Genomic DNA, 22,790 nt, shown 5'->3' with positions numbered 1-22,790 from the left:
TCTACCCATGCTGAGATACACCAGTCTAGTTTTCTCTTATAAATGACTATACCAAAAGTTATCAATCTATCTTCTGTTAATAGATACATTGAGATTGTTCCTGATTTTTTGCTATCATAAGTAATGTTGCAGTCAGTTTGTGCCCTGGTACACATATGTGAGTGTATCTGTGGGTCACAGTGTATGCTTAGAAATGGAATTGCTAGATTACAGTTATATACATCTTCACTTACTAGAGACTGACAAATTATTCTGCTGAATGGCTCAACAGTGATTGTACCAATATTTGCTTCCATCAATGAAACAGAATAATTCCCCTTTCCCCATACACTCACCAACACTTGACACTACCAGATTACAAAATTTTTGCCAATATGATAGGTATGGAATTGTATCTCATTATTAATTTTCACTTAATCAACATTTATTGAGGTGGTTTAGAAACAATAAACTGTACTTATATTAAGAATATAGTTTGAATCCCAGCACTTTGGGAGGCTGAGGTGGGTGGATCACGAGGTCAGGAGATCGAGACCATCCTGGCTAACACAGTGAAACCCCATCTCCACTAAAAATACAAAAAATTAGCTGGGCATAGTGGCGGGCACCTGTAGTCCCATCCACTCGGGAGGCTGGGGCAGGAGAACGGCGTGAACCTGGGAGGTGGAGCTTGCAGTGAGCCGAGATCATGCCACTGCACTCCAGCCTGGGCGACAGAGCAAGACTCCATCTCAAAAAAAAAAAAAAAAAAGGAGTATAGTTTGAGCCAGGCACAGTGGCTCACACCTGTTATCCCAGCACTTTGGGAGGCTGAGGTAAGTGAATCATGAGGTTAAGAGATGGAGACCATCCTGGCCAACAGGGTGAAGCTCTGTCTCTACTAAAAATACAAAAATTCGCTGGGCGTGGTGGCACATGCCTGTAGTCCCAGCTACTAGTGAGGCTGAGGAAGGAGAATCCTTGAACCCAGAAGGCAGAGGTTGCAGTGAGCCAAGATCGTTCCACTGCACTCTAGCCTGGTGACAGAGCAAGACTCCATCTCGGGGAAAAAAAAAATATATATATATATAGAGAGAGAGAGAGAGAGAGAGTTTGATTTTTGACAAATGTATATACCCATGTATCCACAACAATCAAGATATAAAACACTATTAATCATCCTAAATACCCCAAAATAGTTCACTCATCCCCCTTCGCAGAATCTCTACCCCATTCCAACACCAGATAACCACTTACTTGTCTTCTATCAGTATAGTTTTGCCTGTTCTAAAATTTCATATAAATGAGATCATATAATACTCTTATACAAGGGGACTTAGAAAAGTTCATGGAAAACACATAGTATGAAAACACTATGCATGAATTTCAAATTGTTTTGCACCAAAATAAACTCATACTAACTTTTTATAACATGTCTGAATGGGATTTCGTTTGAGGCACTAAGAACGGTAAGACATCAACTTGAAAACAGTCCCTTTCAGAGCAATGTGAATTCTGCTAAAATTGAAGCGAGAAGAAACATCAACATTTATGGTGAAGCTTAGATGGAAGAATGGTGAAATCACTGATGCTTTCGGAAAAGTTTATGGGGACAAATCCCCAAAGAAATTAGCAGTTTACAAATGGATAACTTGTTAAGGAGGGACAAGATGATGTGGAAGATGGCGCCTGCAGCAGCAGACCATCTACATCAATTTGCAAGGAAAAAAATCATCTTGTTCATGCCCTAATTGAAGAGAAGCAAAAATTAACAGCAGAAACAATAGCTAACACCACAGATATCTCAACTGGTGCAGCTCACACAAATCTGACTGAAAAATTAAAGTTGGACAAACTTTCCACTCAATGGGTGCCAATGCCATTGCACCCAGATCAGTTGCAGACAAGAGCAGAGTTTTCAATGGAAATTTTAAACAAGTGAGATCAAGATCCTGAGGCATTTCTTTGAAGAATTGTAACAGGAGATGAAAAATGGCTTTACCAGTATGATCCTGAAGACAAAGCACAATCAAAGCAGTGGTTACCAAGAGGTGGAAGTGGTCCTGTCATAGCAAAAGCAGACCAGTCAAGAACAAAGGCCATGGCAACAGTTTTCTGGGGGATGCTCAAGGCATTTTGCTTGTTGACTTTCTAGGGGGCCAAAGAACAGTAACATCTGCTCATTATGAGAGTGTTTTGAGAAAGTTAGCCAAAGCTTCAGCAGAAAAACATCTGAGAAAGCTTCACCAGAGAGTCCTTCTCCCCCACGACAATGCTTTAGCTACATTTCTCTCATCAAACCAGAGCAATTTTGTGAGAGCTTCAATGGGAAGTCATTACGCATCCATCTTACCATCCAAATTCGGCTTCTTCTAACTTTTTTTCGTTTTCTAGTCTTAAAAAATCTGTAAAGGCGGCCGAGTGTGGTGGCTCATGCCTATAATCCCAGCACTCTGGGAGACCAAGGTGGGTGAATCACTTGAGGTCAGGAGTTCAAGTCCAGCCTGGCCAACGTGGTGAAACCCCGTCTCTACTAAAAATACAAAAATTAGCCCAGCGTGGTGGTGGATGTCTGTAATCCCAGCTGCTGGGGAGGCTGAGGCAGGACAATCACTTGAACCTGGGAGGCAAAGGTTGCAGTAAGCCAAGATCGTGCCACTGTACTCCAGCCCGGGTGACGAAGTGAGACCCCATCTCAAAAAAAAAAAAAAAAAAAAAATCTGTGAAGGGTACCCACCTTTCTTCAGTTAATAGTGTAAAAAAAAAAGGCCAGGCGTGGTGGCTCATGTCTGTTATCCTAGCACTTCGGGAGGCTAAGGCTGGTAGATTAGATTGCTTGAGTTCAGGAGTTCAAGACTAACCTGGGCAACATGACGAAACCCTGTCTCTGCCAAAAAATACAAAAATTAGCCAGGCATGGTGGTATGTGCCTGAAATCCCAGCTACTCAGGAGGCTGAGGTGGAAGGATCGCTTGAGCCTGGGAGGTTGAGGCTGCAGTGAGCTAGAATTGCACTGCACTCCAGCCTTGGTGAAAGAGCAAGACCCTGTCTCAAACAACGGCAGAAAAAAACAAAATGTAAAAAAGACTGCATTGGCATGGTTAAATTTCCAGGACCCTCAATTGCTTGGGGATGGACTAAATGGCTGGTGTCATCACTTATAAAAGTGTCTTGACCTTGATGGAGCTTATGTTGAGAAATAAAGTTTATATATTTATTTATTTTTATTATTATTTTTATTTATTTATTTTGAGACAGAATCTTGCTCTGTCACCCAGGCTGAGTGCAGTGGTGCGATCTCTGCTCACTGCAAGCTCCGCCTCCCGGGTTCACGCCATTCTCCTGCCTCAGCCTCCAGAGTAGCTGGGATTACAGGGGCCCACCACCACGCCTGGCTAATTTTTTGTATTTTTAGTAGAGACGGGGTTTCATCATGTTAGCCAAGATGGTCTCGATCTCCTGACCTTGTGATCTGCCCACCTCAACCTCCCAAAGTGCTGGGATTACAGGTGCGAGCCACCGCGCCCGGCCAATTTTTTTTTTTTTTTTTTTTTAAGATGGAATCTTGCTCTTTCACCCAGGCTGGAGTGCAGTGGCGCAATCTTAGCTCACCACAACCTCCAGCCTCCCAGGTTCAAGCAATTCTTGTGCCTCAGCTTCTCCAGTAGCTGGGATTACAGACATGCACCACCACACCCAGCAAAGCTTTGTATTTTTAGTAGAGATGGGGTTTCATCATGTTGGCCAGGCTGCTCATGAACTCCGGACCTCAATTGATCCAACCGACTCAGTCTCTCAAAGTGCTGGGATTACAGGCATGAGCCACTGAGCCCGGCCTCCAAGGACTTTTTTAAGTGCTTTGTATAGAGCTTCAGGCTTTTTTTTTTTTTTTTTTTTTTTTTGAGTTTCACTTTCTTTATACTTCATTTCCTTTTTTGTATTACCCAAAAGTTTTACCTTAAAATTAGTTACCTTTATGATTTTAAAATATCCACCCTGGGAAATAAATAAATAAGAACACAGGGAGCCTATCCTATTTTTGGACTATTCTGGACTGAACTGGTGTAGGACTGAAAACCAGACCAACTTTTTTCAACCAGTGATGAGGCCCTGTCCGAGAGGCCAGCTCACAGCAGCTGCTGGGGTTTGGTGACCTTTCCTAACTGCAGTAGCGCTTTCTCTTCCTGCCTTTTGTACCATTTCAGCAAAAATGTTGAAAAAGCCACATTCTTCAGTGCTTTACATTGAAGACTGAGAAAAAATTCTTCCTCTAACTTGGAAGGTAAAGATTCTTCATCCCTTAACATTTTTCACTTGGTCCTAGACTGTGGCCACATTGGACAGATTTTTTTATTATTATTTGTGCAAATTTATGGGGTACATGTGAAATTTTGCCACATGTATATAATGTGTAGTGATCAAGTCAGGATATTTGGGTGTTGGTCACCCGAGTATTTTTGTTAAATATAGTTATCCCACTCTGGCATCAAATATTAAATTTATTCCTTCCACCTTACAATATGTTTGTACCCTTTAACCTACTTCTTTTCATCCTCCCTTCTCCTCCCCATAAACAGACCTTTTAGCATTACTCTGGTCTGCCTAGAAAAGCAACAGGGGAAATATATAATTCTACATATAGGAAATAGAGTAAGGTGAAGGCTAAAGTGCTCAGAGCTTATCCTTCACTTACTTTGTTGGCCACAATTTCACATTCTCTTTGCTGAAAACTTTTTTTTTTTTTTTTTTTTTTGAGACAGAGTCTGGCTCTATCCTCCAGGCTGAACTGCAGTGGCCGGATCTCAGCTCACTGCAAGCTCCGCCTCCCGGGTTTACGCCATTCTCCTGCCTCAGCCTCCCGAGTAGCTGGGACTACAGGCGCCCGCCACCTCACCTGGCTAGTTTTTTGTATTTTTTAGTAGAGACGGGGTTTCACCGTGTTAGCCAGGATGGTCTCGATCTCCTGACCTAGTGATTCGCCCGTCTCGGCCTCCCAAAGTGCTGGGATTACAGGCTTGATGCTGAAAACTTCTTATCTTTCTGTCCTTTAAATACTGGAATGCCCCAGGGCTCAATGGGCTAGATGGTCTCCAAAGATGGCGTTCACCAAGTCTTTCCCTCCCAGTGTGTACATGACACTCTATCCATGAAGAAGTTGAATCTATTTCCCCTCCCCTTGAATCAGGGCTTGTTGCATGCCTTGCTTTGACCAATAGAATGCAGCTCCTGGTTAGCCTTCCAGAGGTCTGGTAGCATTTACTTTTGTTTAGGGAAGTCAGCAGCCAAACCACAAGAAAGCTTGAGCTAGACTCCTGAATGAGGAAGAGAAAGCAACCATATAGAGCACACCAAGGCACCAGACATTAGTGAAAGCTTCTTTGGATCTCTGGCCAGCTAAGGGCAGCAGAGTAGCCCAGCTGATGCCACATGGAGTACACCAGAACAGGTGAGGCCTGCTCAAATTCCTGACCCATAGGATTGTGAGAAATAGTAAATTGATATTTTAAGCCATTAAGTTTTAGGATGGTTTGTTACTCAGCAACAAATAACCAAAATACTTAGTCCTTGAACACCTTTTTCCTGCTTAGGTGATCCTAGCCAGTCCCATTACTAAACCAGTCTACATGCTGACGACTCCAGTTCCAAATTTTCTCCAAGCCTCCAAATCATACATCCAACTTCTGTCACTTGGATTTAGAATTCAGGAAACATACATCCAACTTCTTTCCCCATGTCTCTACTGGATGACTAATAGGCATCTCAAAATAAAAAGGCGCTAACTGCAGTAGCGCTTTCTCTTCCTGCCTTTTGCACCATTTCGGCAAAAATGTTGAAATAAAATCTCCTTAGGGGTCTAAGTCTTTGCCACCTTAGTAAATAGCAAATCTCTGCCGGGCGCGGTGGCTCAAGCCTGTAATCCCAGCACTTTGGGAGGCCGAGACGGGCGGATCACGAGGTCAGGAGATCGAGACCATCCTGGCGAACACGGTGAAACCCCGTCTCTACTAAAAAATACAAAAAACTAGCCGGGCGAGGTGGCGGGCGCCTGTAGTCCCAGCTACTCGGGAGGCTGAGGCAGGAGAATGGCGTAAACCCGGGAGGCGGAGCTTGCAGTGAGCTGAGATCCGGCCACTGAACTCCAGCCTGGGCGACAGACCCAGACTCCATCTCAAAAAAAAAAAAAAAAAAAGCAAATCTATTCCTGTAGTTTTGTAGAGCAAAAATCTGGGAATCATCCTTGATTCCTCTTACTCTCACACCCCACATCCAATCCTTCAATAAATTCTATTGCCTCTACTTCCAAAATATATCCAGAATCTGACCACTTCTAACCATCCTGGTCAGATCCACCACTCTTCTTCATGTTGGGTTATTGCAACAGCTTCCTGACTAATTTCTCTGCCTCCACTCTGGCCTCCTTCCTTCCTACTCACCCTAGCAGCAGCCAGCGTGCTGCTTTTAAAAAGCTTAAGTCAGGCTGGGCGCAGTGGCTCATGCCTGTAATCCCAGCATTTTGGGAGGCTGAGGCAGGCAGATCACATGAGGTCAGGAGTTCTAAATCAGCCTGGTAAACATGGTGAAACTCTGTCTCTACTAAAAATACAAAAATTAGCCAGGTGTGGTGGTGCACGCCTGTAGTCCCAGCTACTGGGGAGGCAGGAGAATCGCTTGAACCCAGGAGGCAGAGGTCACAGTGAGCAGAGATCACACCATTGCACTCCAATCTGAGTGACAGAGTGAAATCCCATCTCAAAAAATAAATAAATAGGCCGGGCGCGGCGGCTCAAGCCTGTAATCCCAGCACTTTGGGAGGGTAAGGCGGGTGGATCATGAGGTCAAGAATTCAAGACCAGCCTGGCCAAGATGGTGGAACCCTGTGTAGTAAAAATACAAAAACTAGCTTGGAATCGTGGCAGGCGCCTGTAATCCCAGCTACTCAAGAGGCTGAGGCAAAGAATTGCTTGAACCCGGGAGGCACAGGTTGCAGTGAGCCGAGATTGCGCCACTGCACTCTGCACTAGGCGACAAAGCGAGACTCCATCTCAAATCAATCAATTAATCAATCAAAAGCTTAAGTCAAATAATATCACTTCTTAGCTCAAAATCCTCCAATTGTTTCCCATTTCACTCAGTAAAATCCAAAAGCCCAAAGTTTTGCAAATCATACATGTGTAAGTGACTTGTATCTAGAATATATGAAGAACTATTACAATTTAATAATAAAGAGGCAAATAACCTAATTAAAATATGGGGAAAGGATCTGTGTTGGCTAGGACGGTCTCGATCTCTTGACCTCGTGATCCGCCCACTTTGGCCTCCAAAAGTGCTGGAATTACAGGCGTGAGCCACCGTGCCCGACCAATATGGGGAAAGGATCTGAATAGACATTTCTACAAATAAGATATACAAATGGCCAATAAGCACATTAAAAAGATGCTCAACATCATTTGCCATGTGGGAAACACCAATCAAAACCACAGTGAGATACGACTTCGTACCAACGAAGATGGCTATAATAAAAAAAACAGATGGGGCCTGGTGCAGCAGCTTACATCTATAATCCTAGTACTTTGGGAGGCTGAGGCGGAGGATTGCTTGAAGCCAGGAGTTTGAGAACAGCCGAGGCAACAAAGCAAAACCCTATCTCTACAAAAATAAATAAGTAAATAAAAATTAGCTGGGTGGAGTGGTATGCATCTGCAATCCCGGTGCTTTGAGAGCCCAGAGCAGGAGGAGAGCTTGAGGCCAATAATTTAAGGTTGCAGTGAGCTATGATTGCACCACTGCACTCCAGCCTGGCCAACAGAGGAAGACCCTGTCTCTAAAAAAATAAATAAAATAAAATAAAAAAATAAAATAAAATAAACCAGATTAGGCAAATCCATAGAGACAGAAAGTAGGTTGTTGGTTGCCTAGGGCTAGTGGTGGGGTGAGGCAGGGGATTACAGCTAAGGGATAAGGGGTTTAAAGTTTTTAACTGAATTGTGGTGATAGTTGTACTACTCTGTGAATATACTAAAAGTCAATTGACTGCATACTTTAAATGAGTGAATTATATGGTACGTGAATTATATCTCAATAAACTGTTACCAAAAGAGATCCCGTCTTGCTGTGACCTACAAGGCCCTCCACCATGTGACTTCATCTCCCTCCACCCTTTTCCTTGCTCACTCTGCACAAGTTACTCTGCCCTCCTTGATGCCCTATACCCAACAAACACACTTCTAGCTCAGGGCCGGGGCTGCAGCTTATGGTTAAGTAGTTTGTGCACTGTGTAAAAAGCTCCTAGCTGACTGGTCACTGCAAACCAGGCTTCTGATTTTTGAGACTGGGCCCCAGGGGCTGCACCCTCTTAGAGGGATCATCTTTCTCAAATCGGTGCAAAGGTGTAGGTGTTTGACCCTACCCGTGCTCAGGGCTTCTGCACATACTGTTGCTCCCACTTCTACTCCTCCCCCACATAGCCATGTCACTCAATGCTCACATTTGTTCAGTTATCTGTTCAAATGTCACCAGAGAGGCCTTCCGTGATCACTCTGCCACAGCACTCCCTGACTCCGACACATTCTCATTGTTCTCTATCTTCTCACTCTCTGCTTTTTTACCTTTTTTTTTTTTTTTTTTTCTTTTTGAGACAGGGTGTCACTCTGTCACCCAAGCTAGAGTAGTGGCACAGTCTCAGCTCAATGCAGCCTCGACCTCCCATGCTCAAGCAATTCTCCCACCTCAGACTCCCTAGTAGCTGGGACTACAGGCATGCGCCACCATGCAAAAGTGCATGTGCTTGACCCAGCTAATGTTTGTATTTTTTGTAGAGATGGGGTTTCACCATGTTGCCCAGGCTGATCTCAAACTCCTGAACTCAAGCAATCCCCCTGCCTCAACCTCTTCCTAAAGTGCTGGGATTACAGGTGTGAGCTACTGTGCGCAGCCGCTTCTATTTTACTTTATAAAACTATTGCCTCCTGGTATATTATATATTGATGTGTTGATTATGGAGTTCTTTCCTTTCACTAGACTGAAAGCTCCCTGCGAACGAGAGTTTTGTTTAGTTCCCTGCTGTATCCTCAGTGCCTAGAATAATGTCTAGCACACAGTAGATACTCAATAAATGTTTCTTAAGTGAATGAATAAATGAAGCAAAACCAAGTGGTCATCAAAGGCTTAAACATGGACCTGTCTAAGCCGATTCTAGGTGGACAGAAATTGTGATTTTTAGTGGGCTGGTTTACTGTATAACCATGGAAAAGTAGCCAAATGTTGTGCCCAACTCTCAGGGGCTGAGATGATCTACAAGAAAAGGCACCACTGATTAGAATGTAGACCTTAGTTGAGTGAGAGTGCTCAGGAAGGCACCTGCTCTCGTTGGTCTGGCATCTTACCCCTTCTTTTGTGTAGTACTTCAGGAGGCCTTCTCTTGCCAGAAGTACAAACCTCCGTCTCAGAAACTGTGAGTTGTCCCTTCCTCGCTTCCACAGGAATCCTTCTCGGTTACCTTAAGCAGCAAGGATGACAAAGAGTGAACACATGTGACCTTAAGATGCACAAGCAGCTCAGGATCTCTGAGGTTCTCAAGGGTGGAATGAGCCTTCCATCCTGCTGCCAAAATATCTCCACTCAAACTTCCCTATTTCAGCTGCAGTACACGAGGATCCCTTCTGGGGCCAATTTTGTGATGTCTTCTCACTTCAGGGGCACTTCCCACTGCCTAAAACCTTCCTTCCTTGACCTTCTGTGTATCAGGCTGTCTCATAAGAAGACCCTTAAGAAGCCAAAGTCCTGAGATACTGGACTGATTCTGAAAGACACCTAAATACATACTCAATACATATGGTCCTGCCAAACTTCTTGTTGACATCAACCTAATGAGACTTTAGAAATAAGGCCGGGCAGTGGCTCGCGCCTGTAATCCCAGCACTTTGGGAGGCCGAGGTGGGCGGATCACGAAGTCAGGAGTTCAAGACCAGCCTGACCAACATGGTGAAACCCTGTCTCTACTAAAAATACAAAAATTAGCTGGGCATGGTGGCACATGCCTGTAATCCCAGCTACTCAGGAGACTGAGGCAGGAGAATCACTTGAACCCAGGAGGGGGAGATTGCAGTGAGCCAAGATTGCGCCACTGCACTCTAGTCTGGGTGCCAGAGTGAGACTCCATCTCGGGGGGGGGGAGGGGGGGGCGGGAAGAAAAGAAAGAAACAATGAGTGCCCTCCAGGCATCTGCTGGTTTGAAGAATAATTTATGGGCTGGGTGCAACGGCTCACGCCTGTAATCTTGACACTTTGGGAGGCCAAGGCAGACAGATCATTTGAAGTTGGAGTTCGAGATCAGCCTGGCCAACATGGCAAAACCCTGTCTCTCCTAAAAATATAAAAATTAGCCAGGTGTGGTGGTGCATGCCTGTAATCCCAGCTACTCGGGAGACTGAGGCACGAGAATCACTTGAACCTGGGATGTGGAAGTTGCAGTGAGCCGAGATCATGCCACTGCACTCCAGCCTGGGTAACAGAGTGAGACTCCGGCTCAATAAATAAATACATAATAAATAGAATCATTTGTGGTCCTGGTAGCCAGGAGAGCTGAGCACTGCCTTTGGCCCTCTAAGAATGGTTTTGTATACTTTACTGTCTGGGTCAGAGTCAGCTTGGACTCAGGACAGGAGGGGTGAAACTGCCACAGATCCAGGGCCACAGAAGAGGTTGTACCCTGCACAATGGTCGAAAAGGAGGCTGAATTTAAGCCCATGCTCCTCACCAAGCCTTGAGCTGCACAAGGAACAAAGTTCACCAGGAGCAGGGACATCTTTTCCTAATTGGTTTATCCAGTGGAGGAGTCTTCCTGCAATTTATATTAAGAGTCTGACACTGGGCGCGGTGGCTCACACCTGTAATCCCAGAACTTTGGGAGGCAGAGGTGGGCAGATCATGAGGTCAGGAGTTCAAGACCAGCCTGGCCAACATGGTGAAACCCCATCTCTACTAAAAATACAAAAACTAGCCAAGCATGATGCTGTAATCCCAGCTACTCAGGAGGTTGAGGCAGGAGAATCACTTGAATCCGGGAGGCAGAGGCTGCAGTGAGCTAAGATCATGCCACTGCACTCCACCCTGGGCAACAAGAGCATGACTCCATCTCAAAAAAAAAAAAAAAGAAAGAAAGAAAGAAAAGAAAAAGAGTCTGGCTGGGCACAGTGGCTCACGCCTGTAATCTCAGCACTTTGGGAGGCCAAAGTGGGAGGATCACTTGAGTTTAGGAGTTCAAGACCAGCCTGGGCAACATGGTGAAACCCCATCTCTACCAAAAAAAAAAAAAAAAAAACCCACAAAAATTTACCAGGTATGGTGGCATGTGCCTGTAGTCCCAGCTAGTTGGGAGGCTGAGGTGGGAGGATCATGTGAGCCTGGGAGACTGAAGCTGCAGTGAGCTGTGATCGTGCCACTGCACTCCAGGCTGGACAACAGAGTAAGACCCTGTCTCAAAAAAAAAGGAAAAAAAAAAGAGTCTGTACACACTTGTGACCCTGCAAAGACCTGAGACAAATATGCTTCTTTGCTACTCAGAGCATAAAGCCCCATGAGCTGATGTGTTGTTATTTCAAAGTCAGAAGAACCCACAGCTTGGCCTCTGTGGCCAGAGTGAGAACAGCAGGCATCTCTTGGATGGATCCTGCTCCTAATATTGAGGCACTTGGTCTTTCTAGAGCTCATTAAAACATAGATTTCAAAAGATGATGGAAATAACTTTACCTGGGAGTGAGATGGTTTCCCCGTCAGCCATAAATTCCCGTCTCTCATACTTAGCTCGAATCCATTGTTCCTTTAAGACCCTAAAAAGAGAGAGCCTGTGGTCAGCTGTGTTTGATGCATTCTCTTTTTTTTTGAGACAGGGTCTCACTCTGTTGCCCAGGCTGGAGTGCAGTGGTGTGATCATGGCTCACTGCAGCCTAGACCTCCTAGACCCAGGTGATCCTCCCACCTCAGCCTCTTAAGTAGCTGGGACCACAAGCATGCGCCACCACACCTGGCTAATTTTTAAATTTTTGTAGAGATGGGGGTCTCCCTCTATTGCCTAAGCTGGTCTTGTACTCCAGGGCTCAAGTGATCCTCCTGCCTCAGCCTCCCAAAGTGCTGGGATGACCACCATGCCTGGATTGATGCATTCTTTTCCAAGACCTTGCAGTTGAGGGTGGGTACATCACAGCAGTGCCTCACTGCCTGCTCCAGCTACCTAGGATTCCTCAGTCTCCGTACTATTAATATTCAGGGTTGGAGAATTCCTTGTTGTGCTGTCCTGTGGGTTGTCCCATGCTCCATTAGAATGTTTAGCAGCATTTCTGGCCTCCACCCGTTAGATGCCAGTAGAACCCCTCCCCAGCTGTGGTACCCAAAAATGTCTTCAGGCATTGCCAAATGTCCTCTGGGGGAATTATTTCTCCCAGTGGGCTATATGAGAACCTCTGAGCTGTTCCAACCCCAGTGTCAGCTCTCTAGGTCAATGAAACAGATACTGGCTCCCCTGGACCATCGACACCACCTGCTCCCACTGCGTGTTCATGAGCTTAGGCAGGAGAGTCCAGGAGCCTCTTCCTGTGCCTGCCCATGAAGTCTGGGCAGGCTACACTGGACAGAGCAGTCGTCTTAGGATCCGACCACCTGGGACCTGGTCTCACTCTATCATTTATCCACCATGTGACCATGAGCAAGTTACCCAACTCCTCTGAATTTGGGGAATGGGCCACTATTGTTATACTCACTTAGCCCTCGAGGTTGTTGAGAGGTTTAAATGTATATAAAGGGCCTAGCACCTACTCAGCACATAGTAGGTGTTTAATGTGACCTCCATCAGAAATTGTCATCCATGAGTCCTGCAGAAAAACAGTGCATCTGAGAGTGGAGTTATGTTAATTGTTTGGTTCCTGCTCACTTTTTCCAGGGAAACGTTCCAAGGTGTAGATGACCTTACCCCATAACCACAAGAATGACCTAGAGCTGGGCATCTGGCCCAACCTGGTAGGTCAGAGCTCTTTGCAGCTCTGGGCTGTGTGGACCGACAGAGTCAAAAGTGAAGGAGACATTGATGGAGCTTTCTCCAGAGCCACGCTGGAAGGTATAGCCTGGCACCTGCTTGTGGCCTTGCTGCCAGCTGTGTGAAGGAAGCCTGGCTGAGAGGAGGGAAGAGAGCCAGAGACAGTGTGAGAGACCTGAAGGTGTTTGAGCTCCTGGCTCGGTCCTTCCTGAGGCCAGCTCCACCACTGTCCTTCTGGTAGTCTCATCTCCAGAACCCATAAAATCATCGTTTTCTTATGCTGGTTTAAATTGGGTTTCTGGCTGGGTGCAGTGGCTCACACTTGTAATCCCAGCACTTTGGGAGGCCAAGGCGGGCAGATCACTTGAGGTCAGGAGTTCAAGACCAGCCTGGCCAACATAGTGAAACCCCGGCTCTACCAAAAATATAAAAATTAGCCGGGCATGGTGGCACGTGCCTGTAATCCCAGCTACTTGGGAAGCTGACACAGGAGAACTGCTTGAACCTACAAGGCAGAGGTTGCAGTAAGCTGAGACTGTGCCACTGCACTCCAGCCTGGGTGAAAGAGCAAGACTTTGTCTCAAAAATAAATAAGTACATAAAAAAATAAAGTTTCTGATACTTATAATCAAGAGTCCAGGCTGGGCATGGTAACTCATGCCTGTAATCCCAGCACTTTGGGAGGCCAAGGCAGGCAGATGGCTTGAGCTCAGCTCAGGAGTTTGAGACCAGTCTGGGCAACATGATGAAACTTCATCTCTACAAAAATAAAAACAAACAAAAATACAAAAATTAACCGGGCATGGTGGCATGCACCTGTAGTCCCAGCTACTTGGATGGCTGAGGTGGGAGGAGCACTTGAGCCGAGGAGGTCGGGGCTGCAGTGAGCCATGATTGTGCCACTGAACTCCAGCCTGGGCAACAGAGTGAAACCTTGTCTCTATATTAAAAAAAAAAAAAAAGAAAAAAGAAAGAAAGAAAGGAAGGAAGGAAGGAAGGAAGGAAGGAAGGGAAAGAAAAGAAAGAAAGAAAGAAAGAAAGAAAGAAAGAAAGAAAGAAAGAAAGAAAGAAAGAAAGAAGAGAAAGAAAGAAAGAAAGGAAGGAAGGAAGAAGGAAGGAAGGAAGGAAGGAAGGAAGGAAGGAAGGAAAAGAAAGAAAGAAAGAAAGAAAGAAAGAAAGAAAGAAAGAAAGAAAGAAAGAAAGAAAGAAAGAAAAAAAGAAAGAAGGAAGGAAGGAAGGAAGGAAGGAGGGAGGGAGGAAAGGAAAGAAAGAAAGAAAGAAAGAAAGAAAGAAAGAAAGAAAGAAAGAAAGAAAGAAAGAAAGAAAGGAAGGAAGGAAGGAAAGAAAGGAAGGAAAGAAAGAAAGAGAAAAAAGGAAGGAAAGAAAGAAAGAAAGAAAGAAAGAAAGAAATTAAGAAAAAGAAAGGAAGGAAGGAAGGAAGGGAGAAAGAGAGAAAGAGAAAGAAAGAGAGAGAGTCCTTCCTAGTGCACAGCCCACAGATCATTGAGGAGAATCACCTGGCCCACCATGAGGGTGGAAACCTGGACACCAGATCAGAGCTGAGAGAAGGAATGGAGACCAAGGGCCACCCATCTTGGTCCTGGAGGTGGCCATTAGTACTCAGATAAAAAGGGTTAAAGTGCAGGGCTGCTGCTGGAGTCATGGCGAGTAATGTCTGTGTAGTGCCGGCAGGGAGCCTAGCACAGAGCAGGTGTTTACTGAGCGGTTGGAGCAAAGGGCAGAGTGGCAGCAGCGAGCCAAGATGAAACAGGCCCTCTCAAGTTGAGCCAGCACACCCCACAACTGGGCATGGACAGGTAGCATTCTGAAGCAGACACGGTGAAATGGATTCAAACCAGTGTGTCAGGTGGCATGTGAAAGGTTCTATGTAAGTTATCTCATGTCATCTCTACAACTATGCTATGATGCAGGCATCATTGTCTACATTTCAGAGATGAGGATGTTGACAATCAGGGAGATCTGCTGACTTGCCCACGTCCTCACAGCTAGGTCACAGTAGAGCTGGGAAACAAAACTGAGGTCTTCCAGGTAGAAAGCTGTTCTTCTCCAGCCACTCCAGAGGACGTTACTAGCTCTTAATTGTCTAAGCACTGAGAAATTACAAGACTACTAGGTATGGTTATATAGCCTGTGTGCTGCCCAAAAGCACCTTGCTGAGGCTCGGCAGCTGAAATGCAGCTGCTTTCTGTTTGCCAGACATACCCACTGTGAGGCTGGGTCAGCCTAAAGGGATTCCTTCTCCCCATTTACACAAAGCACTGTCTAGCAGCCCTGGTGGCGAGTCTAAGTCCCTGGGAAGGAGTCTCAGGCTCAGGCAGTCAGATCTGCAGAGGTCCAGGGCGACTAGGTACCAGTGCCACACTAACCCTCACCTCCAGGGGACCTGAACCCTCCTGCTGCTTCAAAGTGCCCCTCTTATATTGAATTCTCCCAATGCCATGACATAGTCACCCAGGCCCTGGTGTCAGACAGGCTAGACCAGTTCTGCCTCCAGAAACCTCAGGTTTTTTCATCTATAGCATAAGGATAATAGCAGTACTTGTAGGGTTGTTGAGAGAATTAAACAAACACATGCACATAAGCATTTTGCACAGGACCTAGTGCTTAAGCAAAGCTCAATAATATTAGTAGCTTTTTTTTCTTTTGAGACAAAGTCTCACTCTGTTGCCCAAGCTGGACTGCAGTGGAGTGATCTCTGCTCACTGCAACCTCCACCTCCCGGATTCAAGCGATTCTCCTGCCTTAGCCTCCCGAGTAGCTGCGACTATAGGCACACGCCACCATGTCCAGTTAATTTTTTTATTTTTAGTGGAGACGGGGTTTCACTATGTTGGCCAGGCTGTTCTTGAACTCCTGGCCTCAAGCGATCCGCCTGCCTTGGCCTCCCAAAGTGCTGGGATTACAGGCGTGAGCCACCACACCTGGCCTTTTTTTTTTTTTTTTTTTTTTTTTTTTTCCTGAGACAGAGTCTCGTTCTGTTGCCCAGGCTGGAGTGCAGTGGAGCGATCTTGGCTCAATGCACCCTCCGCCCCCGGGTTCAAACAATTCTCGTGCCTTAGCCTCCCGAGTAGCTGGGACTACAGGCATGAGACACTGCATCCAGCCAGTAGCTACTTTTTTTTTTTAATGCTAGGTCTCACTCTGTCACTCATACTAGAGGGCAGTGACACATGCGATCCTAGCTCACTGCAATCTGGGCTCAAGCAATCCCTCTACCTCAGTCTTCTTAGTAGCTCAGACTATAGGCATGTGCCACTATGCCCCGGCTAAGTTTATTTTATTTTATTTTTTGTAGAGACAGGGTCTTGTTATGTTGCTCAGGCTGGCATTGAACTCCTGTCTTCAAGCGATCCTCCCACCTTAGCCTCCCAAAGTGCTAGGATTACAGGCACTGGCCATTGTGCATGGCTATTATTCTTATTTTTGGGTTATTATTTAGGGATCTGCAGCTCAGGCAAGTTGTTCAGAGCCAACCCGAGCTGAGGTGATAGAGCCCTGGACATATTTCTCACTTTTTTTTTTGAGATGGGGTCTCGCTGTGTTGCCCAGACTAGAGTACAGTGGTGCTATCTTGGCTCACTGCAAGCTCTGCCTCCTGGGTTCACAGCATTCTCCTGCCTCAGCCTCCCAGTAGCTGGGACTATGGGCGCCTGCCACCACACCCAGCTAAAATTTTTTTGTATTTTTAGTAGAGACAGGGTTTCACCGTGTTAGCCAGGATGGTCTCTATCCCTTGACCTTGTGATCCGCCCGCCTCGGCCTCCCAAAGTGCTGGGATTACAGGCTTGAGCCACTGTGCCTGACCAGCGCTAGACATATTTCTCTAAAGAAAGCAGCTGAAACACTAGTAAGATATTACTAAAACACTAGTAAGATATTGGTCTAGTAAGATATTAGTGTTTATCCCCTCTATCAAGTTAGCCACCATCTGTAAGCTACAAGAATGTCACCGGCAGAGATCATAGAGATCATAGAGAAAAATCCTCCATTTAAGAGCTGTGGAAACTGAGACCCAGAGAAAGGAAGAGACACGCCCAAGCAATAGAGGCAGAAAGAGGCTTATACCAGTCTTCCCATGTGCTCTCTGTGATGGTATCCAGTGCTTTCCTGCATCGACCTTCGCACCAGGCCCATAGAAGAGACCACCACAGATGAAGACATCAAAGATGGAGAGGGGGAGGAGGTGGAACCAGGACAGCCCTCTCACCCAGTCCCTAAGGAATCACCCACTCACAGGCAGTCGTTGGCCTGGGGGATGTAGTAGAAAGCTGGGACTCTGGCTTCGAACTTGGCCTTCACACGGAGGTTCCCATTGTGGGTCATAAACTGCAAGACAACAGCAACTTGAGGTAATATTAGACCTTGAAAAAATGTGAAATGAAACTATGAGGCTGCTGACTTAGGCTGAGTCAGAAGAAACTGCCTCCAAGAAGGAGATGTCGCACTGGGCTTGGTCATCCATACTGCCGGGAAGCCCCAGCCTGTAACAATCACGGGCAGATATAACCGTGCCTCTTATGGGCAGGACTCCACAGTGCTCACACATCAGCTCACTGGGTCCTCTCAGCCGTTTTCATATCACTGTACCCATTTTACAGATAAGTCAACTGAGGCTCAGACAGGTTCAGTTACTTGTTCAAGGAAACACAGCTATAAGTGGAGAACTGGGATTTGAACCCAGACCTGACTCCAAAGCTCACATTCTTCCTATCATGCCTTCCACAGATGGCTAGGACCCATAGCAGCCCTGAAAGTCTACATGAGATAAATGTACCTGGAGGACAGAAGAAGTGGGTGCTGGGTTCACAGAGTGCATAGGTCAGGATGATTAGTAGGGCCCTTTGGCACCCAAGAGACCCAGAGGCTGATGCACCAAAAGTGACCCTGGCAGCAGTGGCATAGCTAGTATGAGGGCAGAAGTGGGAAGAAACACCAGGTATTTAATTCACATGGCTTGGGCATCTCCTTTGCAGGAGAGGAGCATTGCTCCTCTTTTCCTCTGCAGGGGCTGCAAGGCTGTATCACCAGCTTTGGATCCCAACAGAGCAGGATTCAAATCCTGACTGCCATTTATTTGATAAGTGACCCTGAGAATCTCACCTGTAAAAATGAAGAAAACGGCCAGGTAGAGTGGCTCACACCTGTAATCCCAGCACTGTGGGAGGCCAAGGCTGGGGATCACTTGAGGTCAGCAGTTTGAGACTAGCCTGACCAACATGGTGAAACCTTGTCTCCACTAAAAAAATACAAAAATTAGCCAGGACACAGAAGGGTGAGGCAGGATACTTGCTTGAACCCGGGAGGCAGAGGTTGCAATGAGCCAAAACTGTGGTACTGCCCTCAAGCCTAGGCATGTCACTGCCCTCAAGCCGAGACTCTGTCTCAAATAAATAAATAAACTAGCCAGGTGTGGTGGTGCACACCTGTAATCCTAGCTATTCGGGAGGCTGAGGCACAAGAATCGCTTGAACCTGGGAGGAGGAGGTTGCAGTGAGCCAAGATCACACCACTGCACTCCAACCTGGGCAACAGAGTGAGTAAAACTCCATCTCAAAAAAAAAAAGAAAAAAAGAAGAAAGAAAGAGAGAAAGAGAGGAAGGAAGGAAGGAAGGAAGGAAGGAAGGAAGGAAGGAAGGAAGGAAGGAAGGAAGGAAGGAAGGAAGGAGAAGGAGGAAGAAGAAGAAGAAAATATAACAGGGAGTTGGGTGCTGTGGCTCACACCTGTAATCCCAGAACTTTGGGAGGCTGAGGCAGGTCGATCACCTCAGGTCAGGAGTTCGAGACCAGTCTGGCCAACATGGTGAAAACCCATCTCTACTAAAAATACAAAAAATTAGCTGTGCATGGTGGCAGGTGCCTGTAATCCCAGCTACTCAGGAGGCTGAGGCAGAAGAATCGCTTGAACCCAGGAGGTGGAGATTGCAGTGAGCTGAGATTGAGCCATGCACTGCACTCCAGCCTGGGTGACAGAGTGAGACGCCATCTCAAAAAACAAAACAAAACAAAACAAAACAAAATGCTGGGCGCGGTGGCTCATGCCTGTAATCCCAGCACTTTGGGAGGCCAAAGCAGGCGGATCACCTAAGGTCATGAGTTTGAGACCAACCTGACCAACAGGGTGAAACCCTGTCTCTAGTAAAAATTCTACCAAAAATACAAAATTAGCCAAGCGTGGTAGTGCATGCCTATAATCCTAGCTAGCTACTCGGGAGGCTGAGGCACAACAATCACTTGAACCCCAGAGGCAGAGGTTGCAGTGAGCCAAGATCGCACCATTGCACTCCAGCCTGGGCAACAAGAGTGAAACTCCGTCTCGAAAAAAAAAGAAAGAAAGAAAAAAGAAAATGTAACATGGGAGTTATAAGGTGCAAATAAAATCCTTCAGGTTTATGTGCTGGTTTACTGGTTTCCAGCCTTTCTCCCACACTAGAATGTAAGCTCTGTATGGCCAGGGACCTTATCTTGTTCATTGTTCTCTCCCAAGACCCAGTACATAGTAAGGTCACGCTAAAGCCTCCAGTCCAATGCTGTCTAGCACAGTACCTGGCACAGAGTGGGCACTCAGTAAACGTCAGCCTGCTTCCCCAATAGTCCTGGAAACCCTCAGCCAGCCCGCACAGTGCAAAACTGCCTGCTCTCTGGAGGTTTTCTGACCAAAATGGAATTCCCATGCAGGCTGAGGGTATCTTCCACCCCCAGAGGGCAGAAGAGCAAAGTGGTCCTCTTTCTGCCTAGGGGGAAAGGAGGAGGACTTTAGACCACGAATCAGGTTATTTCCCTTCCCCCAGTGCAAGACTTCACTAATCATAACTTTTTTGTTTGTTTGTTTGTTTGTTTGTTTTGAGGCAGGGTCTCACTCTCACCCAGGCTGGAGTGCAGTGGTGTGATCCTGGCTCATTGCAGCCACACCCTCATAGGCTCAGGTGATCTTCCCACCCCAGCCTCCCAAGTACCTGGGATGACAGGCACATGCCACCACACCCAGCTAGTTTTTATATTTTTTGTAAAGACAAAGTTTCACCATGTTGCCCAGGCTGCCCTTGAACTTCTGGGCTCAAGCGATCAACCAGCCTCAGCCTCCAAAATGCTGGGATTATAGGTGTGAGCCACCACACCCGTCCAACAGCAACTGTTAACTGACTACTTTTTTTGTGTCTGGACTGAGCCTACAATCATCTTCACAGCAGTGTTGTGAAATTGGTGGTGGTGGCCAGGCGCAGTGGCTCATGCCTGTAATCCCAGCACTTTGGGAGGCCGAGGTGGGTGGATTACCCAAGGTCAGGAGTTCGAGACCAGCCTGACTAACATGGCAAAACCCCCATCTCTACTAAAAATTAATACAAAAATTAGCTGGGCGTGGTGGTGGGTGCCTGTAATCCCAGCTACTCAGGAGGCTGAGGCAGGAGAATTGCTTGAACCCCAGAGGCAGAGGTTGCATTGAGCCGAGATTGCGCCATTGCACTCCAGCCTGGGCGACAAGAGCAAAACTCCGTCTCAAAAAAAAAAAAAGGAAGAAAGAAAAAAAGAGAAATGGTGGTGGTATCCCTTGAATACAGATGTGGAAACTGAGAGTCCACAGCTAGGTCTAAGTGCCTAGCTCAGGGCCTCCCAGTTTATAGGTAAGCAAATGATGGCCAGGAACAGTGGCTCAGGCCTGTAATCCCTGCACTTTGGGAGGCCGGGGTGGTGGATCACCTGAGGTCAGGAGTTCTAGACCAGCATGACCAACATGGTGAAACCCCGTCTCTACTAAATACAAAAAAATTAGCCGGGCGTGGTGGCACGCGCCTGTAATACCAGCTGCTTGAGAAGCTGAGGCAGGAGAATTACTTGAACCCGGGAGGCGGCAGTTGCAGGGAGCCAAGATTGCTCCACTGCACTCCAGCCTGGACAACACAGCAAAACTCCGTCTCAAAAAAAAAAGAAAAAAAAGTAAGCACATGATGGAGCCAGAATTTGAACTCAGGGCCTCTGTCTAAGCTGCCATCTTATAGGCTGTGTTTCCTCTGGTTAGATTTGCCCCTCTCTGGGTCTCAGTTTCCCCCTCTGTAGAACGGGAGCCCCCTGCCCATTGGCTCCACTCCAGCTCCGCAGTTCCAAGGCTCTCCACGGGCATGCCTTTCTACCTCCACAATACTGTCGTCCCAGAAGTCAAGTCGCACGGATTTAACTCTGCTGATGTCAGGGAAGTTACGGTGGACACCGCAGCAGTTGAGACAGATGAAGATCCCCAGCTTGTAAGAGGCCCAGTCGGGATCTGCAGGGGGAGAGGTAGGAGAGGAGCTGAGCGGAAAGCGCGGTGAAGAAACCAGGGCTGGGCTCGGGGCGCTGGGGCAGGCGGGGTGCCCCTTCTCCCACCTAAGGCGAACTAAGTGGCCAGCCTGACACTTTCTGGTTAGACCACCGGCCGCTGCGCGGCGACCGGGGTGAAGATCCTGGAAGCAGTCCAGGGTGCGGGGAGAGAGTCTGAGGTGGCGCGACGTGGAAGTGACGGGACTCAGAGGGAACCGAGAGGAGGGCGCGGGGGGCGCACCGCGGGACTCGGCGCGGAGCTGCAGGTTGGGAGGCTGAGTCAGGGGGCCCTCGGCGTCAGCCGGGTGGGGCGCTGGGGAGCCCTTCGGGGGGCGTCCGGGAGCGGGCAGGGGGTACAGGGCTGTAGGGGGCCTGGGCCCGACCTCTAGCTCTAGCTGGGATGTCTGAGTCCGAGGGCTGGGGGCGCGCCTGGGTGCGCAGACACGGAGAGCCCGGACCCAGGTGGTCGGGTGCCTGGCCAGGGAAGAGAGCGGGACCAGCAGGGCTCCCGGCTGCCGGCTGTCGTGTCGGGGTCCAAGCACGTGGGAAGATCCGCGTCTGGTCCCGCGAGGCGAGCAGAGCCTGGGCTCGGAGGGGCCGGGGCCGGGTGCGGAGAAGGCCCTCGGGGCTCGGGTGAGAGGTTCACGATGTGGGTGGGAGGGGTCCGGGCCCGCAGGTCCCACGTCTGGGTCCAGCGGGGGCCGAGGGCAGGACCCGGTGGTGCCGAGGGGAGGAGTCGGGTGGGCCAGGGGTCCGGCCGGGGGTCTCACGCTACCCGCGCTGCCGCGCCCTTACCTGCCGCCCCGCAGTCGGCGCAGTACGCGTTGCCTGTGTCCGGCGCCCGCAGCAGCTCCAGCAGCCGCTTCTTGTTGGGCTCGCGGTCGCCCATGTCCGGCCCGGCGGGCTCAGCGGGGCTCAGCCCATGGCCCGTGCGCTCGGCCCGGCAGGTGGAGAGGGACCCGGCCGCAGCGCCTCAGCCAGGCCTGGGAGGCCGCCAGCCCCGCCCCGCCCCGTCAGGACAGTCCGCCCCTCCCTCGGCGGGTCCAGTCCAGCCCCGAGCTCCGCCGACGCGCGGGGAGGGACAGGAGCACGCAACTTGGAGTCTAACACACTGGCCCGAGATCAAATCGTGGCTTGTCACTTGGTAGCTGCGAGACTGTGGACAACCTATTCAACCTCTCTGGGTCTCAGTTTCCACGTCTAGGAAAGAGGAACAAGGGCATATGTCTGCATCTCAGCGCTTCTTGGAAACCAGAATCTAACTTCTGTTAAAACGTTCTGTTAATGTAAGATCTTACATCTATTTGGAGACGTATTTATATGCAAATGCCACCTCCTCAGGAAGCCCTCTGTGATACCCAGCCTGGAGTAATCTCTCTAGCCTCTGGGCCTCCAATAATACTGTTGTAGTATCTGTCAATTTCTTTTAGCCCTGAGCACTTTCTATCTACCTTGCATCACGGTTATTTAT

The 22,790-nt window shown here is 47.9% G+C and overlaps 1 protein-coding gene across 3 annotated transcripts in view; it reads right to left on the bottom strand.

Moving 5' to 3' along the window:
* ADAP2 (ArfGAP with dual PH domains 2) overlaps window positions 1-22,550 on the bottom strand; it is a 40,484-nt gene extending 17,934 nt beyond the window's left edge. The window contains exons 1-5 of one of the 3 annotated variants that reach the window (XR_005238512.2): window positions 22,115-22,550; window positions 21,154-21,284; window positions 17,262-17,353; window positions 11,728-11,807; window positions 9,363-9,475 (exon numbers count right to left, since the gene is read on the bottom strand). Coding sequence is in view for 2 of the 3 variants with exons in the window: in XM_037992541.2 (XP_037848469.2) it covers window positions 9,363-9,475; window positions 11,728-11,807; window positions 17,262-17,353; window positions 21,154-21,284; window positions 22,115-22,208 (510 nt within the window). In the remaining variant the exon portion in view is untranslated. The remainder of the gene's footprint in view (window positions 1-9,362; window positions 9,476-11,727; window positions 11,808-17,261; window positions 17,354-21,153; window positions 21,285-22,114) is intronic. The other 2 variants (XM_037992541.2, XM_008010974.3) reach the window with 2 other exon arrangements.
* Window positions 22,551-22,790: the final 240 nt, after the last annotated feature.

This window comes from Chlorocebus sabaeus, chromosome 16 (genome assembly GCF_047675955.1).
Source record: "Chlorocebus sabaeus isolate Y175 chromosome 16, mChlSab1.0.hap1, whole genome shotgun sequence".
NCBI classification, from domain to species: Eukaryota; Metazoa; Chordata; class Mammalia; order Primates; family Cercopithecidae; genus Chlorocebus; species Chlorocebus sabaeus.
Note: the sequence above shows the minus strand (reverse complement) of the source record. Positions and strands in the feature narration are given on the sequence as shown.